Genomic DNA, 23,461 nt, shown 5'->3' with positions numbered 1-23,461 from the left:
ATCTAACATTTGTAATCACTTAAATATTATTGCAAAGGGCATGCTTCCCAGTGAATTGTAAGTATTTATTAAATATCACATCACATTTTTAAAATTTTATTATGCTGTCAGAGACTACACATTACTCTTTTAAGGGTAGCAAATGGAATATAATGCACTTTCACATCTGTTAACACCCTTTAAGAAATATGTGAACAAGCCCTTTAACCAGTCAGAAATTTTACCTTGTTCCTTTTTCTTTTTAGTTTGTTTTTATTCCACTTTCCCTATAGAATTTTATCTTAATGAAACAATTTTTTCATTGTATATCTCTTTTTTTTTGTATTTTATTGTATATCTTTTTGGAAAGTCTTTTATTATATGTCTAACAAAAATATGTATATAAATTGAAATTTATTTCCCATGAAAGTGTTAAAAATAAGGCTGGGCGTGGTGGCTCATGCCCATAATCCTAGCACTCTGGGAGGCTGAGATGGGAGGATTGCTTCAGCTCAGGAATTCAGACCAGCCTGAGCAAGAGTGAGACCCGTCTCTACAAAAAAAATAGAGAAATTAGCTGGGTGTGGTGGTGTGTACCCGTGGTCCCAGCTACTCAGGAGGCTGAGGCAGAACAGCTTGAGCCCAGGAGTTTGAGCCAGGTTGCAGTGAGCTATGATGCCATTGCACTCTACCCCGGGGGGACAGAGTGAGACTCTATCTCAAAAAAAAAAAAAAAAAAAAAAAGTGTCAAAAATAGTTATTCTGTACTAGGTTTATATTGCAATTATTACAATTAGTCAAAACTACAGGCCGGGTGCGGTGGCTCATGCCTGTAATCCTAGCACTCTGGGAGGCCAAGGCGGGTGGATTGCTCGAGGTCAGGAGTTCAAAACCAGCCTGAGCAAGAGCAAGACCCCGTCTCTACTATAAATAGAAAGAAATTAATTGGCCAACTAATATATATAGAAAAAATTAGCCAGGCATGGTGGCGCATGCCTGTAGTCCCAGCTACTCGGGAGGCTGAGGCAGGAGGATCGCTTGAGCCCAGGAGTTTGAGGTTGCTGTGAGCGAGGCTGATGCCACAGCACTCACTCTAGCCTGGGCAACAGAGTGAGACTTTGTCTCAAAAAAACAAAAAACAAAAAAACTACAAATACTGACAATGCTTAAACATAAAAAGTAAACTTTTGCTGAAAATACATCTTAATGAGATGGAAAGGGTTTGTTTTCCTTTGACCTTTGGCCTCTCCAAGAAGGGCACCCTGGTCAAGCTCAGGGTGGGCAAGAGATTCATTTTAGGAAGGGACACATATACATCTGAAAGTTGATCTACCCATACGCTTCTGGGAAAGTTTGCATGTACCACCGGTGGCATCCAAATCATAGGCCGCTGAAGTGACTTGTTTTCCCACCTTTGATACAAGGGTCCCAAGTTTGACGTAAGGAGGGTGTGGGCCTGCCCTTACAACCAACCCTCCTCCTGCAGAGCCCCGCAGCCTCACGCACCGCACACGGGCAAGCTAGGCACTCAAATTCTGTCCAGATCTCTGTAAGGTTAGGGCTGTGAGCAGGGCATCTTAATATTTAAAAAACCTAATCATTAGTAAAGAAGCTGCCTAGAGTCAGAATTAAGTAAACACGGTTTTTATTTTCCGTTTCTTGGAAGCACCATCATTGTCTGCTGTTAGTTCCCAGCTGCAGGCCGCCAGGTGGCACCGGGGGACACAAGGCTGGCAGCCCTGCCCCGGCGTCCCGGGTGGGGCAGAGGAGATGGGAAGCGGGCAGGGGAGGACGGACACGAGGTAGGAGTGTACTTAGGCTGTCAGAGAAAAAGAGAGGGGAAATGTGGGGGCCAAACACAGATCTCGGGAGGAGACAGAAAATTCTGACAACACTCTCTGAGTTCAGAATAGAGTTGAGGGAATGAAGAAGGGACTTACAGAGGTAGGCTAAACTGGGAAGATTTAAGGGGAATCAGAGGGTGGAGTCGGGTGTGGGTGCACTCCGCCTGGAGACGCCTGGGAGCAGGGTGGCTCTGGACTTCCTGTTATCTGTGCTCTTCCCTGGGTGGGTCAAGGTCTGGCTCCTCTGGAGATCCGTGGTCCACCTCAGGGGCAGGGGGCCAGGGGTTTTCTGGGGGCTGGGGTCCTACTGGCCAGGGGTCATCGGGCCGGGGAGGTCGAGGAGGATCAATTCTAGGGGGCTCAGGGGGCCAGACTCCCGATTCAGGCAGGTCTCTCCAGGGATGATCGGGGCCTGGAGGTGGAGAGTCCTTAAAGAGAGGGGGTGCCCCTGGCCAGGGGTCCCCAGGAACTGGAGGACCCTGAGGAAATGTGGGGGAGCCCTCTTCCTCTCGGGCCTCTGTGGGTGGGGGAGACGGGTGGCCTCCACTGCCTGAGATGCCTGGAGAGTAGGAAGGAGAAAGGTGAGAGGTGGGCAGGGCCAGACCGCTCTCCCCACCCATCCCAGGTACAGACCCAGGAGGCAGAGCCTAGACACAGCCTGAGCTGATCCCACAAACAGACCTCAAAAGTCTCTCAGAGAGCTTTCTGCACACTTACAAATACTGGAATGATCTTAAAATGACATGACCCCTACCACCAGCACTAATCTGAACCATTACCTTGACCGACTGTAAACTGACAAGACCTCCATCCAACCGTGGTCAGGCCACCTCAGTGGCATGACCCCCAGGCCAGCCTGCATCCCAAAGGGGCCTAGACCTTGGTCCCATTGGTACCCAGACCCCATTTCTACAGTGACTCCAACCCGCTTAACAAGGCCCTGGCTCCGATGAATGGTTGCCCCACACACCTGAATCCGGACTTACATCCGAACCAGCAAAACATTTATTCTGAGCCTAAACGCCCCTTCCTGCATCCCCTTAACTCTTCCCCTAATGCGAATTTCCCAGATCTCCCCCACCCCGTGAGTCCAGTTCACCCCCTTCCTTCTTAGCAGTCACGCTCACTGGCCGCGACCATCCCTTGCCACCCAAATTGCACTCCTGGCCTCTGTTCCCGCTCACCTCTCGCACACAGGCAAAGGAGCAGGACCCCCAGTAGCTTCCAGTTGAGCATCATGGCTATCTCCTGGCCCCCAAAGCCAGGGTGGGCGGCGTCTGGGTGCCTGGGAACCCAGAGAGGCTTTATAGGGGAGGAGGGAGAAGAGGAGGCCAGTCTCTGGGGAGGGCCTGGCCCAGTGACACATGGAATCCCATCAGAACCGAACTGGTCAAACCCGTTTGGAAGGCCAAGGTTAATGTGTAACCTCTGATGGTGGCGTCCCTCATTTTAGTCACCCAGCCCAAGCCCCAGCTGCTTGGCTCCCCCTACTGTGACCCAGACCCTGGGTCACCCCACTTTTGTTTCACACACCCCCATCTACACTCTGCAGCACTCAATACCCACCTGGCAGCTCCATAATCATAGGGATGTCCACCTTTCATAATTTGCAGCTATTGGAAGCCAAAGAATGGGAGCAAACTAGCGTGGGGAAGGAGCCATAATTGCAGGGGCCAGGAGGCAGGACGCCCGGGTGTGTCTTCCCACCCACCCACCCACCCACACGACCAATCGCTCCACCGCTCCAGCTCAGAGCTTCCTCCTTTCCCTGGCACTTCCCGCCCGCCCACCCTCCCCAGCCCCAGGCATGCTGCTCTCCAGCATGTGCCTTCTTCAGGCATGCAGGGCCCTCCCCAGCAGAGACGGCTGAGGAATTCCTTCCTGGAGCCACCTGGGTGACTACAGAAGAGGACGATGATGTGAGGATCTCTCCGTTCCCTCTCCCCACCCAGAGCTGGTTAGTCAGTCCCGCCCAGAGGCTCAGGAAGAAGCCACCTCACTTCTATAAGCTCAGCCCCTTAGTTCCTCCTCCCTCAGGGGTCCTCCTCTCTGTCCCCTGGCCCAGGCCCTGGTGCTTGGCTCCTCCCTCCCCTCTTCCTCTGGGTCTCAGCTCCCCTGTCTTAGTCAGAGAGCCCCCTAGAACTTTTCCCTCCAGGGGAAAAGTTGGTTTTATTCCCCCTCCTCTGCTTGGATGTCCACAGACCTCTCTGAGGGAATGTGTCCAAAACAGAGCTGGATTCCTCCCCAGGCTGCTCCCCGCCTGGTCTGCTGCCCCTGCAGTAGAAGACACCACTGCCCCTGGGGCTCACCTCATGTTGAAACCTTCATTCTCCCCATCCACCTGCAAGCCCTGTTGCCCAGCATCCAAACCCAGCTCACTGGTCCTGAGCCACTGTCTCTCCTCCAGCCTCCCCTACCCTTCCAACTGGCCTCCCTGCTCCCACCCAAACCCCCACACACACCCAAAGGATTTCTTTAAAAAGATATGGAGGGCTGGGCACAGTGGCTCACGCCTATAATCCTAGCTCTCTAGGAGGCTGAGGCGGGCGGATTGCTCAAGGTCAGGAGCTTGAAACCAGCCTGAGCAAAAGCGGAGACTTGTCTCTACTATAAATAGAAAGAAACTGGCCAACTAAAAATATATATAGAAAAAATTAGCCTGGGGGCGCATGCCTGTAGTCGCAGCTACTGGGGAGCCTGAGACAGAAGGATCGCTGGAGCCCAGGAGTTTGAGGTTGCTGTGAGCTAGGCTGACGCCACGGCACTCTAGCCTGAGCAACACAGTGAGACTCTGTCTCAAAAAAACCCAAAAGTATATGGAATTATGTCAATTTTTTTCTGATTAAAAAAGTAGCTCTATACCTGTAATCCTAGCACTCTAGGAGGCTGAGGCAGGCAGATCGTTTGAACTCAGAAGTTTGAGACCAGCCCGAGCAAGAGCGAGACCCCACTGCTACTAAAGATAGAAAGAAATTAATTGGCCAACTAAAAATACCAGTATATAGAAAAAATTATCCAGGCATGGTGGTGCATGCCTATAGTCCCAACTACTTGGGAGGCTGAGGCATGAGCCCAGGAGTTTGAGGTTGCTGTGAGCTAGGCTGATGCCACGGCACTCTAGTTGGGGCAACAGAGTGAGCTTCTGTCTCAAAATATATATATATATATGTGTGTGTGTGTGTGTGTGTGTGTGTATATATATATGAAAAAAAAAGTAGCTCTACACCTATAATCCTAGCACTCTGGGAGGCCAAGTCGGGAGGACTGCTAGAGCTCAGGAGTTTGACACCAGCCTGAGCATGAGCGAGACACTCCCCCCACCTCCAAGTCTCTACAAAAAAATAGAAAAATTAGCCGGGTGTGGTGGTGCACACCGGTAGCTTCCCAGCTACTTGGAAGGCTGAGATGGGAGGATCATCTGACCCCAGGAGTTTGAGGTTGTAATGAGCTATGTTGATGCCACTGCACTCTAGCCAGGGTGGCAGGGCAGGGAAACATTGCGTCCAACAAAAAACAAAATAAAAAAATACTCTTAGGGCTTTTTTTTTTCCCAAGAATCCTAAGTCAGTCTCTATCATATGATTGTACTGTACTTCCTCTTCCTAGCACTTATTGTTTGAAACGATCTTGTTTGTCCATTTAGATCCTGTCTATGGTAGGCCTCTCCTACCCCAGCCCACCACCATGGCCCCAGGCTGGTGCAGTGCCTGATTCTGACATTCCTGTTGAGTGAGTAATGTTTTATCTTCCCCACTCCTGGCATTTATCATCTTCCAAAGGAAAAGAGTTTTAAAACAAAAGTTGAGAATAAAGAAAAACAGGAGCTTTTCAAAAAACTTTCAAAGCAGCTTAGGAAAGGGGTTTTGAAAACGGTGCCATCTAGAGAAAGAGCAATGTGTGGGATCACTTCTCACCTCTCCAGGAGAGGAGGGTGCAGGAAGAATTCCCGTGTTCCCATAGATGACACTGCCAATGGCTCCTACTGTAGTCATCTTTATTTAGTGCAGGAGGATTCAGACTTGGTGGCAGCTCGTGTCCCCAGTGCCAGCCGCTGGGTGAGGAAGGGGCTGGGCCCTGCCCCTCTTCTCCAGGATCCTCCAGCCCCCAGGCTGGCTTTCCCTCTGGGCCTCTGCTGCTCAGCTGCTCAGCGTTGTTGTGGGACTGGAGCTGGAGAGTTCTGGTTGTCTCCTTGACAAATAGCTTCCTCTTTGGAAATGGCCTCACTCAGGCCCTGCAGGTTGTCAAGCAGGACAGAGAGGGACCCTGGGAAGGTAAACAGCACGGGACGGGCACCAGACAAGAGAGGGCTCTTGCGGTTACTGTGCAGAGGGAACAGGGCTGGCACAGAATATGAGGGTTAGCGGGGAGAGGGTCTTTGGTCCAAGGTGTGTGTGAATAAAAGAGGCTAAGAGCCTCCAAGGATCACGGAGAACAAGCTCATGAATGCAAGAGCGCCCGAAGGAGAGACTCCTGCAGGCCCCCATTTGTCCCTCTGTGCTCAGCCAGTTACCTCTTACGGATCCCCTGGTGGGCTGCGCTGCTGCTGGAGGTGGAGGTGCTGAAGCCGCCGGAGGCCTGGCGCTGGGTCCCACAGCCTTCTCCTTACCCAGCAGGGAAGGAAGGACCGCCAGCAGTCGCTGCTGCTTGTAATGGGAGAGGAGACCCTCCTGCTGCAAGGTGGCCTGGGAAGGAGAGGTTGAACGCTACCTAGCCCGGGCAGAGCCTCCCTGTCCTCCTTCCACACTTCTATCCCCCAACCAGCCCAACATGGGCCCTGGTCTCTACTGCCCCCTACCAGCATGAGGTTCTTGTCCCTCTCTAGCTCCTGCACATGCCAGGTCAGTCGCTGCACCTCCTCCTTCCGAGCTTCCTCCTGCAGACACCTGAGCTCCTGGTTCCGCTCCTTTTCCCGGGTGGCTTTGCGCTGGATCTGGCGCAGAGAGACCACTACAGAGAAGCCAGGGCACAGAGAGGACAAGTGTGAGTCAGCCAGGCCCTCCCCAGCAAGGAGGCAGGAAGGTTGGACCAGCAGCTCTGTGGGTCTGCTGTCTCTTCCGTGCCATGAGAGGGCTGGGCTGCGGCTCTAGGGCCCTGGGAATCTGTGACCCTAAAGTGCCTTCCCGACCCCCAAACCACGCCAGATCCCTAGAGGAAATCTGAATATAGACTGGATATTAGATTTTGTGCAGTGTTCATTTTCTTGAAGTATGATAATGGCATTACAGCGACATACAAGAATTTCCTATTTGTGGAGATGCCACTGAGCAACCACGTTTGCAACTTACTTCAAATGGTTCCAGAAAATATATAAACTTGCAGAGATAAGAGATCAAGTGTGGCAAGTGTTACCTGCTATGCTAAATTAGGGAAGACATATGAATATTCATTACATAATTCTTTTTTGTTTTTTTGAGACAGATTCTTGCTCTGTCCCCCGCAGGTAGAGTGCCGTGGCGTCAGCCTAGCTCACAGCAACCTCAAACTCCTGGGCTCAAGCGATCCTCTGGCCTCAGCCTCCCAAGTAGCTGGGACTACAGGCATGTGCCATCATGACTGGCTCATTTTTCCATTTTTTGTAGAGACAGGGTCTCACTTTTGCTCAGGCTGGTCATGAACTCCTGAGCTCAAGTGCTCCTTCTGTCTCGGCCTCCCAGAGTGCTAGGATTATAGGTATGAGCCACCACACCCAGCCCATTATATGATTCTTTTAACTTATCTAGGTGTTCCAAATTTCTACTGGGGAGGGTAATTGCTGACGTTAGACGTCCAGAAGGTGATGGCCTTTGTGGAGGGGCAGTGACTGGGGTCGGGCCAGGGGCCTCTGGAGTGTGCTGGCTACGTGGCTCACCAAGTGAGAATTCATCTGCGCTATTCCTCGATATCTGTTACTTGCATATTTCAGTAAAAAGCTTTTAAATAAGAGTTTGAGGGAAGCCAGGCGCAGTGGCTCACGCCTGTAATCCTAGCACTCTGGAAGGCTGAGGCAGGAGGATCGCTCGGTCAGGGGTTTGAAAACAGCCTGAGCAAGAGCGAGACCCTGTCTCTACTAAAAATAAAAAGAAATTAATTGACCAACTAAAACTCTATATACAATTCATCTGTCTTGGCAACTCCTTAAATAAAAAAAAAAAAAAAAAAAAAAAAAAAAAAAAAAAACTCTATATACAAAAAATTAGCCGGGCATGGTGGCGCATGCCTGCAGTCCCAGCTACTCGGGAAGCTGAGGCAGGAGGATCGCTTGAGCCCAGGAGTTTGAGGTTGCTGTGAGCTAGGCTGACGCCATGACCACTCACTCTAACTGGGCAACAAAGTGAGACTATGGCTCAAAAAAAAAAAATGTTTCAGGGGAAACAACAAGCTATTTCTTAGCCCGTCTTCCCGGAAGGGGCACGTCCACCCCGGAAACTCTCACCAGCCTTCGCATGCTCCCTGCGAGCCTCGTTCAGTCTCCTCTCCGTGTCCGACAGCTGCTCCCGCAGCCGAGTTTCCACTTCAGCCACCTTCTCTTGCAGAGCTGGGGGGAGGTACAGACCAGAGCATCAGGAAGAGCCTCTGTTCATGGTTCCCACCCCGCCTGCCACGGAAAGCCCCCTCTGCCCCCACACCTTGCCCATAGAGCTCCTGCTGCTGGGTCAGCTCCTGCCGGAGACTGGCAGCCTCCTCCGTGCTCTCCTGCTGTCCCTGGCGAGCCGTTTCCAGCTGCAGCCCCACGCTGGCCAGGGACTCCTGGGTCTGCTGCAGCTCCTTCTCCAGCTGCTGGGCCACCTTGCTCAGCTGCTGCCGCTCCGCCTCCCCTGGGAGGAGGTGGCGCTGGCTCAGGCCTCTCCATGCACCCTAGACCCCAGGTCTTCCCTCCTCTCTATCCCGCCAGACTCAAGGACTGGGTGTACCTTGCTCCCGGGCCCGGCCCACCTCCTGCTGGATGAGGTGGGCACTCAGCTGCAGCTCTGCATCCAGGCGGTTCCGTTCTTCCCGAAGCTGCTGCAACTCAAGGCTCAGGTCTATGACTGGTAGGGGTGGGCGTGGGGGACAGCTGGGACAGGGGAGAGAAGCAGAATCAGGGGAGAGCACCCTGCTGACTGACCTCTAGTCCCCCATCCCTCCTGAGTCCTCATGGTTTTGGGTCCCAGCAGCCAATACCCTAAGCCCCCACCCCCACCCACCACCCTGTCCACCTCCAAGTGCCCAAACTTCACCTCTCCTGGCGCAGCTGAGCAAGGGCCAGCTTTCGAGCCATCAGGCCTGGGAGGGAAAAGGCAGATAGCAATAGAGACGAGTTTGCAAGGGTGAAGGGGAGACAGGAGAGTGAGGGGGAAGAAATGCAATGACTGCCGAGAAGAGGACGGTAGATGGACGTGGATCAGAGAGCACGGGGCCAGGAAGAAGAGGGTGAGATCCTGGCGGGGCGGGGGCAAGCTGCCCTACCCACCCTGAATGGTGTGGACCTTGCGGATGGCATAGCTGAGTCGGTTGCTGAGGCTGGGGAGCCGGGCTGCAGCCTGTTCCATCTTAGCCACGGTGCTTTGGACCCAGATCTGAGAGCTGCAGAGGGCACAGGTCACTGACCCTCCTCCCTCCCCTCTTTCCCAAAGGACGCACTGTGCCTTGCACAGACAACCCCTATCCTGTACTGTCATACTAGTGAGGGACACATAGCTTTCGTCGATTTTCTAGGGGCCCTTGCCCCAAGAGTGCACTAAATAACTGTGGATCTTTCCAAGCAACCTGTGAACCCTGTTTGGCATAACCTGTGTTTTGTTCACTATTGTGCATCAAAGTTACCCTGTCCAACAAGCCCAGGAGCACATTCTCCAGCACAATAAGGGCAGGTTCATGAGCTTTATCAGCTGGCTGTGCCAGAAGCAGGACCAACAGGGCTCACAAACACTGGGAAGCTTAAACGGGCACAGGGAGGAGGCCAAAGGAGTGTCTACGGGGACAGCTGGGACTTCCTCAGCAGAGTCCAGGGCTGTATCGACAGAAAAGCAAGTGAGGACAAAGGCTGGCAGCTGGATCCACAGCAACACAGCAAAGATCACTTTGGCCTGGAAACTGTTTAAGTAGGTGCTTCCTGTGGCCACTTTCTGATAAGTCTCCAAGTCACCAGGGACTATCTAACAAATCTGGCATCAATCTGAGTTTGGATTGCTTTAAGTCTGGAGGGCTTCTAGCAATGAATCATTGGCAAGAGCATTTCTGTGATCTCCTAAGACCAAAGTAAAACCCTGTCCACAGCGTCTCTCTGTTCTCCTGCAGGTACGAGGCACATGCAATGGACAGACTCTGGGTGGTGGTACACCACAACGAGTTTAATTCCATGTACATTTGAAAATTTTTCATAATTTTTAAAAGCTCAATGTTTCCAAGGTACAAATCCAAGAGAAGGAAGTAGTGGGCAAAGACTCATCCTGCACTATAATTTTGCCAAACCAACAATTGTTATCTGACCAATCAAGAAAAGCCTCATGGTAACAGTAAATATTACAGGACGCAAACTGTAAGCCAGCTACCATGCTGAGTGCTCTACACGGACGACTGGCCTCAGGCATCTCAATGTCCAAGGCTGAGGGGAGGTCTTTCTAGAGGTTACATAACATTTGTCAGGGCCGGGCGCCGTGGCGCACGCCTATAATCCTAGCACTCTGGGAGGCCGAGGCAAGCGGATTGCTCCAGGTTAGGAGTTCGAAACCAGCCTGAGCAAGAGCAAGACCCCATCTCTACTAAAAATAGAAATAAATTGGCTAGACAACTAAAAATATATAGAAAGAAATTAGCCGGGCATGGTGGCGCATGCCTGTAGTCCTAGCTACTCGGGAGGCTGAGGCAGGAGGATCGCTTGAGCCCAGGAATTAGAGGTTGCTGTGAGCTAGGCTGATGCCATAGCACTCACTCTAGCCTGGCAACAAAGCGAGACTGTCTCAAAAAAAAAAAAAAAAAGGGAAGATCAAGTATCCACAGTCCCATCCTTGAGCAATTCTGAAGGTGAAGATGCTCCCAGGTGCTGGATTTAGCTCAAACTGTTACTAGACTGCACTGCGGGAGGAAGCACAGCCTCACCTCCAGCCCAACATGCAGCGAGAACTCGTTAACAAGTGTCCACAGCACCAATGTAGAGGGACAGGCTGGTCTCAAACTCTGGGGCTCAAGCGATCCTCCTGCCTTGGTCTCCAAAAGATTACAGGCATAAGCCACCATGCCTGGCCCTTCCTGACTCTTTAACTCCAAGGTGCCCAGGAAACTGGGAGGCAGAAATACTACTTCGCTCATCCCTCTACCCCAGATACCTGCTGACAACATTGGCCAAAAGCCTTAGCTGCTCCTCAGCCACGGCTGTCTGCTGCTGCCACCGGCACCTGGCCTCCTGAGCGCGGCTCAGCTCCATCTGCAGGGCCTGGGGAATGTGGTGAAAGACAAGGTCCCTCATTGGGGACCGGCCACCCTCCCTCAGTCTCCGCCTGGCTCAGACACCTGGCCCAGACACCGACCTTGGCACCCATCCGCTCCACCTCTACCTCCGTAGCTTTGTCCTGCAGGGAGCGCTGCAGGATGGCCTGCTCCTGGCTGTGGGTTGTCATTTGTTCCTGGAGCTCTGCCATCTGGGGAGAAGAGGGAGCTGGGCAGGGCTCTCCAGAGCTGAAAGCTGAGGGGACAGTGGGAGTGAAAGGGCAGGTGCAAAGGTCTCTGCAGGAATGCCACACAGGGAGACAGGAGCTTAGTTTCCTGAGAATGGAGTCTGGGTCCAGTGTTCCTTCCAGAAGCACTTTCCATGTACCCACACCTTGAGCAACCTCCCCCTGACCCTCCCACAGGACCCAGCAGCTCAGACCATGCCACCCACACTCAGATGTTGTCACCTCCTCAGAGAGGCTGTTCCCAACTATCCTACCTGAGGGTGACCCACCCTCAGTCTCTGTCACAACAAATTTATATAATTTGGCATTATCTGTTTATTTGCTTCTTCTGAGTCTCAGCTCTAGAATGCAAACTGCGTGAGAGCAGGGACTTGTCTGTTTTGTTCATGGCTGCGGGCACAGCATGTGGTAACCACTCAATAATATTTGTTGAGCGAATACCATCTGTATGGAAGGAGGAGGGAGCAAGGAGCTGGGGGGAATGTAGGGGCCAAAGAGTGCAGCGACCTGTCCCTTCAGCTGCTTAACAGAGTCCCTGTGTTCCAGCTCCTGGGCCTTAAGCTGCACCATGAGGGCAAACACCTTCTCCCGCCAGCGCTTCAGCAGGGACTGGCACTTCCTGGTAAACTCGGGCTTCAGGGAATCTGAAGGTTGAACCTGAGGGTGGAGGAAGGGGAGGAAAGTGTGGGCTCCTGGGGGAGTAGATGAAGGAGGTGGCATCTGTGTTTCTTTTCTGTCCTGCCCAAGGGAAAGGAGAATCAGCAAGAAGCGTTCACAAAAGAAAGGTCCGGGCGGGTTCCGGGGCACACAGGGAGGGAGGCTATGGACAGCAGGTGTAGGGTCCAGCAGAGGGAGTGGGGCCTGGGGAAGGGCCCTACCCTCCTGGTCAGCTCCTCCTCCTGCAGGGCGAGGATGTGCGTGAGGCTCTGCACCCGCACCTGCAGCAGCTCGGCGGTGGCGTGCAGGCCGTCCCGGTCCTCCTGCAAGTGCTGCGGGTGGGGAGAGCAGCCCCTCTGTAGGGCCCCCAGGCCTGGGGACTGTGCTCCACACTCTCCTCCAGGTGCCACCCCTTCCCATAACCTGGTCCTGAGCCACATATCCCGCTCCCGGCCCCAACACAGATGCACCCCTGCACTCTCTCACCTGCACGGTTTCCAGAAGCTCCTGTCGCTCTGGTTCCCACGCCTGGCTGTGGACCTCGGGAGGAACTTGCTCCCCCACATATTTTCTTAGATTCTCAACCAGTGTTACCTGTGCCTCCAAGTCTTCTTGGGTCTTGCTAGAGTTGGGGTGGGAGCAGGGCAGCCATCGGTGGGGGGCCCTGGAGACCTGCCACAACCCCAACTTCTGGACCCCCCCTTTGGTGCCTACCCCCAGCCACCCACCTTAGCTGCTCCCGCAGCTGCTCGGCCTCCCCCTGGGCCACGGCCAGCTCCTTGGCTTCCCCTGCCTGCCTGGCTTCCAGACTACCCAGAGACTTCTCCAAGCCCTTGGCCTTGTTGGTCAAACTGGAAAGAGCCTCCTGGTGAGCCTGTGTCAAGGAGGACAGCTGCAGAGAGGAGAGAGGGCTCAGCAGGGCCAGCCCCCGACACGGCCTTCCAACCTCCCCTACCCCCACCCTGGCCTTGTCCCTTCACGCCTACCTTCTGTGACCTTAGAGAACAACCCTACCAATCACCCAGTTGCACATGGCAAACAGAGATGGTCCCTGGCACCTCACTCTCCCTGGTCATCCCCCAACCCATCAGCAGTTCCGTCAGGCCTCCCCCAAACATATCTTCACCTCTCTGTCTCTCCATCTCCACTGCCACCAACCTAAGGTAAGCCACACTCCTCTCCCGCCTGGACAACAGCAACTGTCTCCTAACTAGTCTTCAAAACCTTCAGTGGCTCCCCCACAGCATTCAGAACAAGACCCGGACATCTCCCCGCGCCTGTGGGGCCAGGTGACCAGGCCTCTGTGCACTGCCTGAGCTCACCCTCCTGGCTCTGCCACCACTCCCAGCTTCCACCACAGGAGTCTACCAAGAACCGGATACCTCGTCTTGGCTCCCCAGACCCTGAACGACGGCCCGTCCTCAGGGAGGCCTCACTGGGCCCCTAATCCCTCACACTCTGCCCTGATCCTGTTCCCCTCCAGAGAACGCAGCATGTGACAGCACCGTGCTCACACAAGCGTTCACCATCCGTCACGCTCTGTGAATGAGGCTCTAGGAAGGGAGGAACCATCTTTTGCTCACCGCACCTTGGATGGTCACAGGGGTATCAGAGCCACCAAGAGACACAGGATAGACAGGTAAGGAGGGCAAAGTGGCCACCCTGCTTCCCAGTCTGCCCCTCTTTAGCCCTGTCTCCGTACAATAGTAAAGTGACTTGGGGGGAGATATAAATCACAGAACTGGTCTTTTCAGTCACAAAATCCAAACCTGACCACATCATTTTCCCACTGAAACCTTTCCTTGGTTGCTCACTGCTCCTAAGATGCAGTGTCAAGTTCTAACCTAGCCAGAGGCCTGGCACCTTGTCCCAAGCGGCAGCACATAGGCGCCTCTCATGCCTGCGTTCCAGCCCTCCGGCCCCCTACCCCTCACCTGCCCGTGCCACCCTGCTGAGCGCCCACCAGCTCCCAGCGCCACCCACACGCCCCTTCACCTGCCGGCGCCTATCCAGCACAGATGTGGCTACTTATCATGGAGCTTCGCTCATGAATGTGAAGGTCGTTTATATGTTCTCTGAACTGTCCCTTGTCTGTTTTCTGATTGGATTGCTGCTCTTCCCCTTACCAATTTCTAGACACATATTATATATTAGGGATGGTAGCCTTTTTCTGTGATATAAGCTATAAATATTCTTCTCTAGTTTATCATGAGTCCTTTTAATTTTTTTTTGTCATTCCTGTTAATTTTACAAAGTCAATGTATCAATCTTTTCACCCCAGACTAACTTTGGACTCCCTTGTCCTTCTCCTTCAAGGCACTGCTCCCAATCGCAATAAATTAATTATGATTAAATTAAATGTGGATACGTGTGTCCTCTATGAAGCTGTCAGCTCCATCCACGAGGGCAGGGACTCAGGCTAACTTGGTCACTGAGTTTCAGGGATGGCAAAGAGTAAGCTGAGTTTGTAGACTGAATACTCTCCCCTCTTCTGTCCACCATAGCACCCCACAATGCCCCCAGGTGAGCCGGTACCTGGAGTAAAGCAGGGAGGAACACTATCTCCTACTGGGAGGGGAAGGAGGGCTTCAAGTGATGGGAGCTCACCTGAGTCCTGGGGAAAAAAAGTGCAATCTGAATAAGACAAAACACCCAAGTTCTCCTCCTTTCCAGGCCACTTATGTTTTTCTCCTTGCTCCAATGCTCACGGGAGTCTCTTCTGCGACACCTGCTCCTTGCTGGGAAGCCAGTGCCCAACTCTCCCTGTTATGAATCTGAATCGCTCCTGCCCCCACATTCACCTGCTCTTGGTGCAGCCTCTGAATCTCCTCCAGCTCCCGCTTGCTTCCCTCTTCCAGGTTCTTCCGGACAACCTCGGCCCCGGCCAAGGCAGCCCGCAGGCCCTCAGCCTCTGCTCTGCCAGCCTTCTCTGCCCGTGCCAGAGCCTCCAGCTCCATGGCCTGGGCTTCCAGCCTCATCTTCTGCTGCAGCGAGGTCTCCCGCAGGGCCCGGACCTCATCCTCCAGTCGCCGCAGCTCTTGTAGCTGCCGAGAGATCAGCTCAGCCTGCTGGCTCAGGGCCTGTGACCCAGCCAGCTCCAGGGATCTTCAAAGACAGGTTGGCACAGGTGAGACTTGTCTCCAATGCCCAGGGCATAAATGGAGACAAAAGGAAAAAAGGACCCCTCTGTTCCCGTGGGAGGAGGTAGGGGGATGAAGCTGGGGCACAGAGATCTCTGTATTTACATCATCACCATTCACCACACCCTATGCACACTAGGTCCAGTGCCTGGGCTCACAGGACTAAAGGCTAGCTGAGATCATGGAACCTGATCTCTCTAGAGAGCTATATACAAGCAGAAGCATTAAAACGTCAAATGTGCACATCATTAGGCCACATATTCTAAGTGGAAAGGTTAGAAGAACACACAGAGGCATCTGAATCCTGATTTAAGGGCGAGGAGAGGTTTGAGGGCGGCACAGGCATGAGCTTCCAATATCAGTATGGTGAGGCCAGGTAGGAAGTTAGAGGCATTTATTGAGGGTTAGGTATACTTTATGAGGAGTCTGAGAGAACAGTACATCAATAAATAACATAGTGCCAACCTTTGAAGAACAGTCTACCTGTGTCATGTAAAGTTTAAACCAGCTTAGACGAAGGCTGAAGAGACAGCTTTCCCTCTGAGACCCAGTACCAACCAATTTTTTTTTAAGTAGCTAGGGAAATGAAGTGACTCGCCAAGGTCCCCTAGCTGGCAGCCAAACCAGAAATAGAGTCTCTAGATCCTGACAGTCTAATATCCCCTTTTTCATCATGCTGTTCCTCTTTGATGTAATCCTACTCTGGAGCAAAATGGCAGAATGACATTCCAGTACAATTGAGAAAAGATATACATGAAACAACAAAAATAAAACTTTTTACAGACAACACACTGACAGCCAGCACGGCCAGCTCCAGTGGCACGTCCTCTGTAAAGGCTGTCTTCAACTGCTCCATCAGAAGGAACCCACACCAACACAGTGCTGGGTCTCTGCTTCCGTTTGTACGTCTTCATTTTGTCTTCTACTATGCTTTACAATTGGCTGCTGGTCAATCTAGCTCCTCTCTTCGGATATTAAATTCCTTATTAATAAGTTTTAAGTTAGGATTTGTCTTATTATCATCTTCATCTCTAGCACCTAGCACACTGCCTTATTATTTATGCATCATAGGTACCAATAATTGCTTATGTAGAACTGAGTAAGTTAGGGAACCAAGGGCTAAAATAGGGTAATTAATCTATTTCAATGAAGAAGGATCACTAGCCAGCAAGTTTGAGAAAAGGGCAATGACTGACCCCTACCTGCCTCTCCACCCTGGCTCCTGCCTATCACCAGAAACATCCTGTTCCCTCATGGTCACTTGAGGTCTCTGGGTGTCCCGTCGCCTTTCTGAGATGTCTTGATGGGCTGGGGGTTGGACCGGGGGAATGTCTGAGACCCAGGAGGGAGCCATTCTTGGCAGAGTTGAAAGGGGCCGAGCTTGGAAGTGGGAGGGGGGAATCAGCCCCATGGAACCTGAAGAATCAAAAGCAAAGACCGTCAGTTTCCCAGACAGTGGCAATCACCAGTCCCCTCACCTGGTCCCACTGACCTGAAGGTGGAAACATCTCGACATTTTTTGAACACTCTAGATTCTGTCTCCAGCCATCTATGTTCCCCTGGACAATAGGAGAAACAAGGACACTTCAATTCAATGTTCAGGCCACCTTCCTAAGAGAAAGCCCCCACAATAACAAAGTTATGATCCATAAATTACAGCCAGGTCCACCTGACTCTCGGCTCCTCTTTTCCTACTTCCTAAAAGAAGTAGGAGATTCCCCAAGATAACTAGCTTGTGCCCAGATCCTAATAGAACCCAGGCAATAACTATGACATAGAGAGAGTTTACTGAGAGACAGGCTTAGGGGGAGCTCTTAGGCTTTACTCATACTTTTAGGATTCTGGGCAGTACCTTTACCTTCCTCCTTAAGTTTCTATAGTCTCTGCTGCTCCTGGCTGGAGGTGAGAAAGGAGGTAGGGGCCCAGAGCCCAGTGTCTGGAGTTCTCTCCATGGCTCAGCAAGCCCTGGGGGGAGCCCATCCAGACACCACCAGGCCATGACTCTCCTGGGTCCTTCCCTATTAAAGTGCTGGCCCAAGGCCTGGACCCAGATGAACGTGGCCACATGTGGGGTTTGATCCTGGGCAGAAAAGCCAGCTTCCTGACATCTCATCTAAATCTTGTTTGCAGCTTTCCTCTCAGTTTCTTTCTGTTATCCCCTTGGCTTCCATTCCTGTTGCCCACCTCCTCTTTCTAGAGTCCTAAAGCATAGTAGGCTCTTCAAGATCTTCCTCCTACCCAAATTCATCTACGTTTTTACTCAAATCTGAGATTCCTAACCCGTCCCTTCCTACATCCTAATCTGTTTTTTTCTTGAAGGAATTATTCTGGACCCTCACCCTCATCGCTCAACTCAATGGCCTGCGCTGGCCTCCCTGCACTCTAGCCGGGTCTCTGTTCCCCCGTCTCCTCTCCCACGGACATCCCTGTGTCTTCACCCTGCTGGACGCTGAGCTCTAAGGCTGTTCTGACCTCATCTGTCCCTTTACCCGGCCCCTTTTCCCTTCTTCCCTATGGATCCCCTGAACCCCCGAGGACCCCCCTCTCAGACCCTTCCCGCCCCCAACCGACTCCTGCGAACGCCTCTTACCCAGCGCGAGAGCGCGGTCTGGGGCCACACCCCAACACCTCGCTCCGGGCCCGGCCTCCGCCCCGACTGCGCCTGCGCACGGCGGGCAGGCTGGCGGGCCGCTCTAAAGCCCGGGTTCGCCCCGGAAGGAGGAGGAGCAAAGGTGCACGCAGGCGCAGTGGCGTCTACAGCCGGGTCCAATTGATGCGTCCGGGCGACTCCGCGCTCTGGCCGCTCCTCCCCACTCCGGGAACCCGGGAAAACTTGTGAACTAATCAGAAAAAGCAGAAGGCGGGAAATTAGCGACCCTCCCAGCGCGCTGTCCAATGGCGCGGAGGAGAACAAATGAGCTGGCCAATCAGGAACGGGATGGGGACGGGCTCGCTCGGCGCGAAGTTCGGACCCGGGAATTCCGAAGGAGGGGTCGGCGCTGCGCGCGCGCCGGGGCCGCGCCCCTCCCAGCCCCGGCTTCTCGGCTGTCAAACAGCTGCGGGGGCGCCGGCTCCGGCAGAGGAGCCCTAGAGGTCCCGGGCCGCCGCACGGCCTGGCACCGCCGGAAGAGACCACTTGGAGACTGCACCGCGCAGGTAGATCCGAAACTGGCCTGGGGCTGGGAGGGAAAAGGCCGGGTCTGCCTTCCATGATCGCGGGGGCTCCTTCCTCTGTTTTTATCCCACCCTGAGAGGCCGGGAAGCAGGGGTTTAGATCCGCTCTGTTGGAGTACATAAGGCCTCGTTTGTACTGCCTTTTGGAGGATGACAGTGGATTAATTTCCCTCTGGGGTTCAAACTAACTAGTTATGAGTGAAGGATGGGCCAGAAAAGGGGGCGCGGGCCAGCAGGAGGGGTCCATTATTTGGGTACGCAAGTTTGACAGGAAGTAGCTGCTCTTCTCCAAATTACACGGAGTGATAAGTTCTTATTGTACGTTATATGTTTGTATTACAGGACCCCCCTACACACGCACACCTCCAATTTTTATTTCCCCGGAAGCTGCTTAATGTGTCGTTATCTTGCACAGATCGGAGGTTTCCCGAACATTTTGCGGCCTGAGGACCCAGTTCTGCAGAGATGCTATAGGATGTGTTCCTGTCTTTGCATTACATCAAGACCTTCCTGGAATTTTTCCCTTGCAAGTCTGCTTAACAACCAATTTTGCACTGAGCGCCTATGCTGCTTGCCATCTGAATTTGCACTACTCAGGTAGTGTGGTCAAAATTGAAATTGCACACCGCACAGCTCAAGTCTGCATCAGACTGGAAAGAAAACATAAGCCAACAGTGGATGGCCCAAGAGTGGGAAAGGTGATAGATGCCTGAAGTGGAAGAGGTGGTGCAGAGGGGGCACTGCCCATGCTGCCCTGCTTCCAGCTGCTGCGCATAGGGGGCGGCAGAGGCGGTGATCTCTACACCTTCCACCCCCCCACCGGCACTGGCTGCACCTATCGGTTGGGCCACAGGGCTGACCTGTGTGATGTGGCCCTGCGGCCCCAGCAGGAGCCTGGCTTCATCTCTGGGATCCATGCTGAGCTGCATGCTGAGCCCCAGGGTGATGACTGGAGGGTCAGTCTGGAGGACCATAGCAGCCAAGGTGAGCAGTGAGCAGTGCAGCTTTGCCCCTGGGCAGTCAAAAGTTCCTAGATGGAATGAGTAAGGGGCTCCACAAGGACCTTGCCACCTGCTTCCTAAACTCCGCATAAGGTTGAATGGATGGTCATGGTCTAGACCAGGCGTCCTCAAACTACGGCCCTCAGGCCACATGCCACCTGCCTAGGACATTTATCTGGCCCACTGGGTGTTTTTGCCGCAGCTGCCTGTCCTGCTTAGCAGCCAACTCATCCTGGGCCCAACAGTGCGCACTCTCCGATGGTCTGAGGGACAGTGAACTGGCCCCGTTTAAACAGTTTGAGGACCCCTGGTCTAGACCTCCGTCTTCCCACCAGAAGGGTGCAATGTCAGAAGCTATCTGCAGGAGTGATCCTTGTTGGTCCTGTGTAGCTCATACCCGGCCTGGAGCATCATCAAAGAAGTGTCACAGTGGGAATGTTCTGGAGCCATTGGGGGCCAAGTTCAGACTTGATTCAGTTTCCAGCTTTGCTGAGGCACTGTTTCTGGGTTAGGGCAGTTATATGTTGAATTATGTTTTAATGATCTGGGCATGTGTCTTTCTCCCTGACTTGGGGTAGTCAGCCTCTGAAGGCCTGGATTCACATTTGAGTTCTGCCACTGGCCCCTGGCAAAGCCTCTTGGTAGAGTCAGCTTTGGGGGGGGGGGGGGGAGATGATTAGACTATAGTTAGCCAACATTCATTTAGTGCTTACTATTATAAGCCAGGCACTGTTTTAAGTGCATTGAATGTAGGTGGCATTAATATCACCCTCATTTTACAGTCAAGGAAAATGAGGCACATAGAGGATAGGAAATTTGTCCAGGATCACATAGCTGGTAAGGTTGTAGAGCTAGGATTTGAACCACTGCACTGTTCAGAGCTGGAGTTGGGCAAGAGAGCGCATGACTGAGGATTGGACCTCAGGAGAGTGAGGGAGGTGTCCTTTGTAGGAAAGCATAGGAAAAATAAACTTGTTCCCAGTAGACAATAAGCTTATTACCTGGTATCTATTATCTGCTGAGGGGCTTAGAATGTGAGGGAGAATTTGATGAGAATGTCATGTTCTTCCCCATGTTCCCCAGAAATCAAACAGAGTCAGATTTCTCCACTCCTGACTCTGGACATTTCTGTTTTTGTCTTTTTCTGTATCTGGTGCCCCACCATCAACAGGGACTTTGGTCAATAATGTCCGACTCCCAAGAGGTCACAGGCTGGAGTTGAGCGATGGGGACCTCCTGACCTTTGGCCCTGAAGAGCCCCCAGGAACCAGCCCCTCGGAGTTCTACTTCATGTTCCAGCAAGTCCGAGTCAAACCTCAAGACTTTGCTGCCATTACCATCCCACGGTCTAGAGCAGAAGCTGGGGCTGGGTTCCAGCCCGTGCTGCCCTCCCAGGGCGCTCCACAGAGGCCTCTCAGCGCCCTCTGCCCTGCCCCCAAGGCCACACTGATCCTCACCTCTATCGGCAGCCTCAGCAAGCTCCAGCCCCAGCCCCTCACCTTCTCCCGGAGTGGGGGTGGGCCAAAGAGCCTGTCTGTTACCACCCCTCCTGCCCCTCCCCCACGAAATCGCAGGAAATCTGTTCACCGAGTGTTGGCAGAACTGGATGACGAGAGTGAGGATCCTGACAGCCACCCACCAGTCCTTATGGAACCCAGGAAGAAACTCCGTGTAGAGAAAGCCCCACTGACACCCAGTGTGTAAGTGGAGAGCCCTTACTTGTCCCCTTTCTCTCAGTATCTCACTGCCCTTTGATTTCTTTTATTTCCCCAGGCTGGGAGGATGGCCCTCTACTTGAGATTTGGGTGTGGGAGGTGGTCAGAGGCAGAAGAGATGCTAGAATGGCAAGACCTGGGTTAGCTCTGACAGGATAGACAGCATAGATAGGAGGAAATGAGTTAGGTGGGGTGGGGACAGGTCAGCAGAGGTAACTTTTACATTCCTCGGGGTGGGAAACTTGCAGCTGACACTGCAGGTTTTCAGTGACTAGTTTCACACCCAAAGGGAGACTCATACCCCAGACCAAGGGAAGACTAGTTTCTAGGCCCACCCTATATGTTTTTAAGGATAGATTTCAGGCTCACATTAGTCCACTGAGTCGATCTGGGTTCCTCCTATGGTTATCCAGGGTAAAGTTCTAGGCCTTCTTCTACAGGTTCTGAGACGTTGATGTTTCTGTCACTTCTTTCAGAAGTCGGCGTGGCCGTCCTCGGAAGCACCCAGTCAGCACCCCCATGGCTCCCCCTGCAGGTGGGGGCGGGGAGTCCTGCGCAGCTCCTTGTTGCTGCCTGCCCCAAGAAGAGACAGTGGCCTGGGTTCAGTGTGATGGTTGTGACGTCTGGTTCCATGTAGCCTGTGTTGGCTGCAGCATCCAGGCTGCCAGGGAGGCTGACTTCCAATGCCCAGGGTGCCGTACAAGCATCCAGACCTAAGGTCTAGCACCAAGGCCCCAGAAGACAACTCCATGCTGCGGGTGGACAGTGGAGTGCAAATGGACCTGACAAATGCTTCCCGTTCTTCCCTTCCCTCCCCAGGAGGGAATGGCTACAGGGAATAAGGGTGGATTGCTTTGGATACTGATTGCATTGGATACATGGCCAAGGTGACAGAAGATGGTTTCTTGCCAAAGATATTGCTGCCTCTAAGAAGTTGCCAGTGAGCTGCAAATACCCACTGTTACGAGCTGTAAGGCCTTGTTGCCATGGACACAATATCTGTGGTCAGAGCACATATCAATTGCAGAAGCCATACCTGCAACTGATGTAAGGAGTTCTTAATGTGCTTAAATGGCATTTCCTGAGGCCTTCTGGGAAAACTAGGGGCCCAGACCTAAAACAGCTTTGCACTGTGGCTAGTCCTCTGCTGACCAGATCATAGTGACCTGCTTTTCAGAGCCTTGCATCTATTTCCAAGTAAAGAACAAGCAGTTCCATTCACTCCTGAGTATTTACTCTTCTTGTGGGTCTGATATTCCTTGCTTCCCAATTCTTGGGAGAATGGCATTTGGCAAAATGTGGAGAACTAATTCAGAATCTTTGGGGAAGTCCTTTGCTCCTTCTCCCCTCCCACTGCCTCACTTGACCAAACCAAAAAAAAAGAAAAAGGATCTCTGGGGAAAGGGAGGAGAGATGAGTAGAGAAATACAAACCTGCTCATTGGAAAAGTATAAATATATGGGATGAGCTGGAGGTAAGAGGCAGGAAAAAATAAATAAGATTTCTAAGTTTAAGTGAAGATAGATCCACTGCCATTAACATAAAGTAACAGATTTGGTCAGATTCACAGGGATTTTACAACCTTTAGGGGCTTCACCAGTACCATCAGGTAAATAGAAAAACCTTATCATTTAGCTCCAACAGATGTTGGCCTGGTCCATGTATAACCCAGGTATGGTACATGTGATTTGTTGCCGTGAGCCTTACACCAAGCCGATATTATCAAAGCACCATCATCTCTATGGTTCTTATTTGGAAAGCCTTATCTTGACCTGCTCTATCCCCTCCAACCTTGATTTACCAAATAAAGTTTTCTTTCACATCAAGGAAACAGCTCCCGAGCAAAGGCCCCTAATGAGCTAGTAGCAGAAACAGGAATAAAACCTGCATATCTGGTGTGTCACTTAGGGACATAATATGCTAAAACCTTAAGTGGAAGCCAAATGGACGCTGGTACCAAGAAAGCACAAAGTAGAGTTTCTGATTGGGGTGATATGCAACAGAAATAGTATCTGAAGACTTGATTTTTTTTTTGACAGAATTTACTCCGTTACCCTGGCTAGAGTGCTGTGGCGTCAGCCTAGCTCACAGCAACCTCAAACTCCTGGGCTCAAGCAATCCTCCTGCCTCAGCCTTCCGAGTAGCTGGGACTACAGGCGTGAGCCACTGCGCCCAGCCCTTGATTTCTTAGTATAAAGCCACTGAGGGCTGCCAGAGTACAGTGGGGAAAGAAGCAGCTCTTAAGTGGGTAATAGGCTAAATGGTGACTATCTGTGGGCAGGAGTATGGTGTTCAAACCCCCTGACAGAGGCTCCCAAG

At 52.5% G+C, this 23,461-nt stretch overlaps 3 protein-coding genes across 7 annotated transcripts; 1 reads left to right on the top strand and 2 right to left on the bottom strand.

Annotated features, from left to right (window-relative positions):
- Positions 1 to 1,622: 1,622 nt before the first annotated feature.
- On the bottom strand, positions 1,623 to 5,873 carry PSORS1C2 (psoriasis susceptibility 1 candidate 2). Its single transcript, XM_012741157.2, has 3 exons — positions 5,738 to 5,873; positions 3,008 to 3,108; positions 1,623 to 2,382 (listed from the first exon to the last, which is right to left on the bottom strand). Exons 1-3 carry the CDS (start codon positions 5,779 to 5,781, stop codon positions 2,027 to 2,029), a joined length of 501 nt encoding a protein of 166 aa, XP_012596611.2. The 5' UTR covers positions 5,782 to 5,873; the 3' UTR covers positions 1,623 to 2,026.
- On the bottom strand, positions 5,801 to 17,955 carry CCHCR1 (coiled-coil alpha-helical rod protein 1). 4 transcript variants are annotated; one of them, XM_012741146.3, is made up of 18 exons: positions 17,843 to 17,955; positions 16,745 to 16,811; positions 16,455 to 16,668; positions 14,914 to 15,217; positions 12,841 to 13,004; positions 12,599 to 12,734; positions 12,334 to 12,444; positions 11,963 to 12,112; positions 11,309 to 11,419; positions 11,108 to 11,214; positions 9,253 to 9,365; positions 9,020 to 9,065; positions 8,714 to 8,856; positions 8,429 to 8,617; positions 8,236 to 8,337; positions 6,619 to 6,770; positions 6,334 to 6,505; positions 5,801 to 6,086 (listed from the first exon to the last, which is right to left on the bottom strand). In XM_012741146.3, exons 2-18 carry the CDS (start codon positions 16,758 to 16,760, stop codon positions 5,968 to 5,970), a joined length of 2,349 nt encoding a protein of 782 aa, XP_012596600.2. In that variant the 5' UTR covers positions 16,761 to 16,811; positions 17,843 to 17,955; the 3' UTR covers positions 5,801 to 5,967. The 4 variants fall into 4 exon arrangements, with proteins under 4 accessions (XP_012596600.2, XP_075859642.1, XP_075859641.1 ...); XM_076003527.1 differs by lacking the exon at positions 17,843 to 17,955 and adding an exon at positions 17,111 to 17,750 and having other exon boundaries at positions 6,334 to 6,463; XM_076003526.1 differs by lacking the exon at positions 17,843 to 17,955 and adding an exon at positions 17,111 to 17,750 and having other exon boundaries at positions 11,336 to 11,419.
- A 224-nt stretch (positions 17,956 to 18,179) lies between these two features.
- On the top strand, positions 18,180 to 22,363 carry TCF19 (transcription factor 19). 2 transcript variants are annotated; one of them, XM_012741152.2, is made up of 4 exons: positions 18,180 to 18,408; positions 18,842 to 19,410; positions 20,599 to 21,127; positions 21,619 to 22,363. In XM_012741152.2, exons 2-4 carry the CDS (start codon positions 19,173 to 19,175, stop codon positions 21,857 to 21,859), a joined length of 1,008 nt encoding a protein of 335 aa, XP_012596606.2. In that variant the 5' UTR covers positions 18,180 to 18,408; positions 18,842 to 19,172; the 3' UTR covers positions 21,860 to 22,363. The 2 variants fall into 2 exon arrangements, with proteins under 2 accessions (XP_012596606.2, XP_012596607.2); XM_012741153.2 differs by having other exon boundaries at positions 18,769 to 19,410.
- Positions 22,364 to 23,461: the final 1,098 nt, after the last annotated feature.

Source organism: Microcebus murinus, chromosome 5 (genome assembly GCF_040939455.1).
Source record: "Microcebus murinus isolate Inina chromosome 5, M.murinus_Inina_mat1.0, whole genome shotgun sequence".
NCBI lineage: Eukaryota > Metazoa > Chordata > Mammalia > Primates > Cheirogaleidae > Microcebus > Microcebus murinus.
The sequence above is the reverse complement of the archived record's forward strand: the minus strand, read 5'-3'. Positions and strand labels throughout refer to the sequence as shown.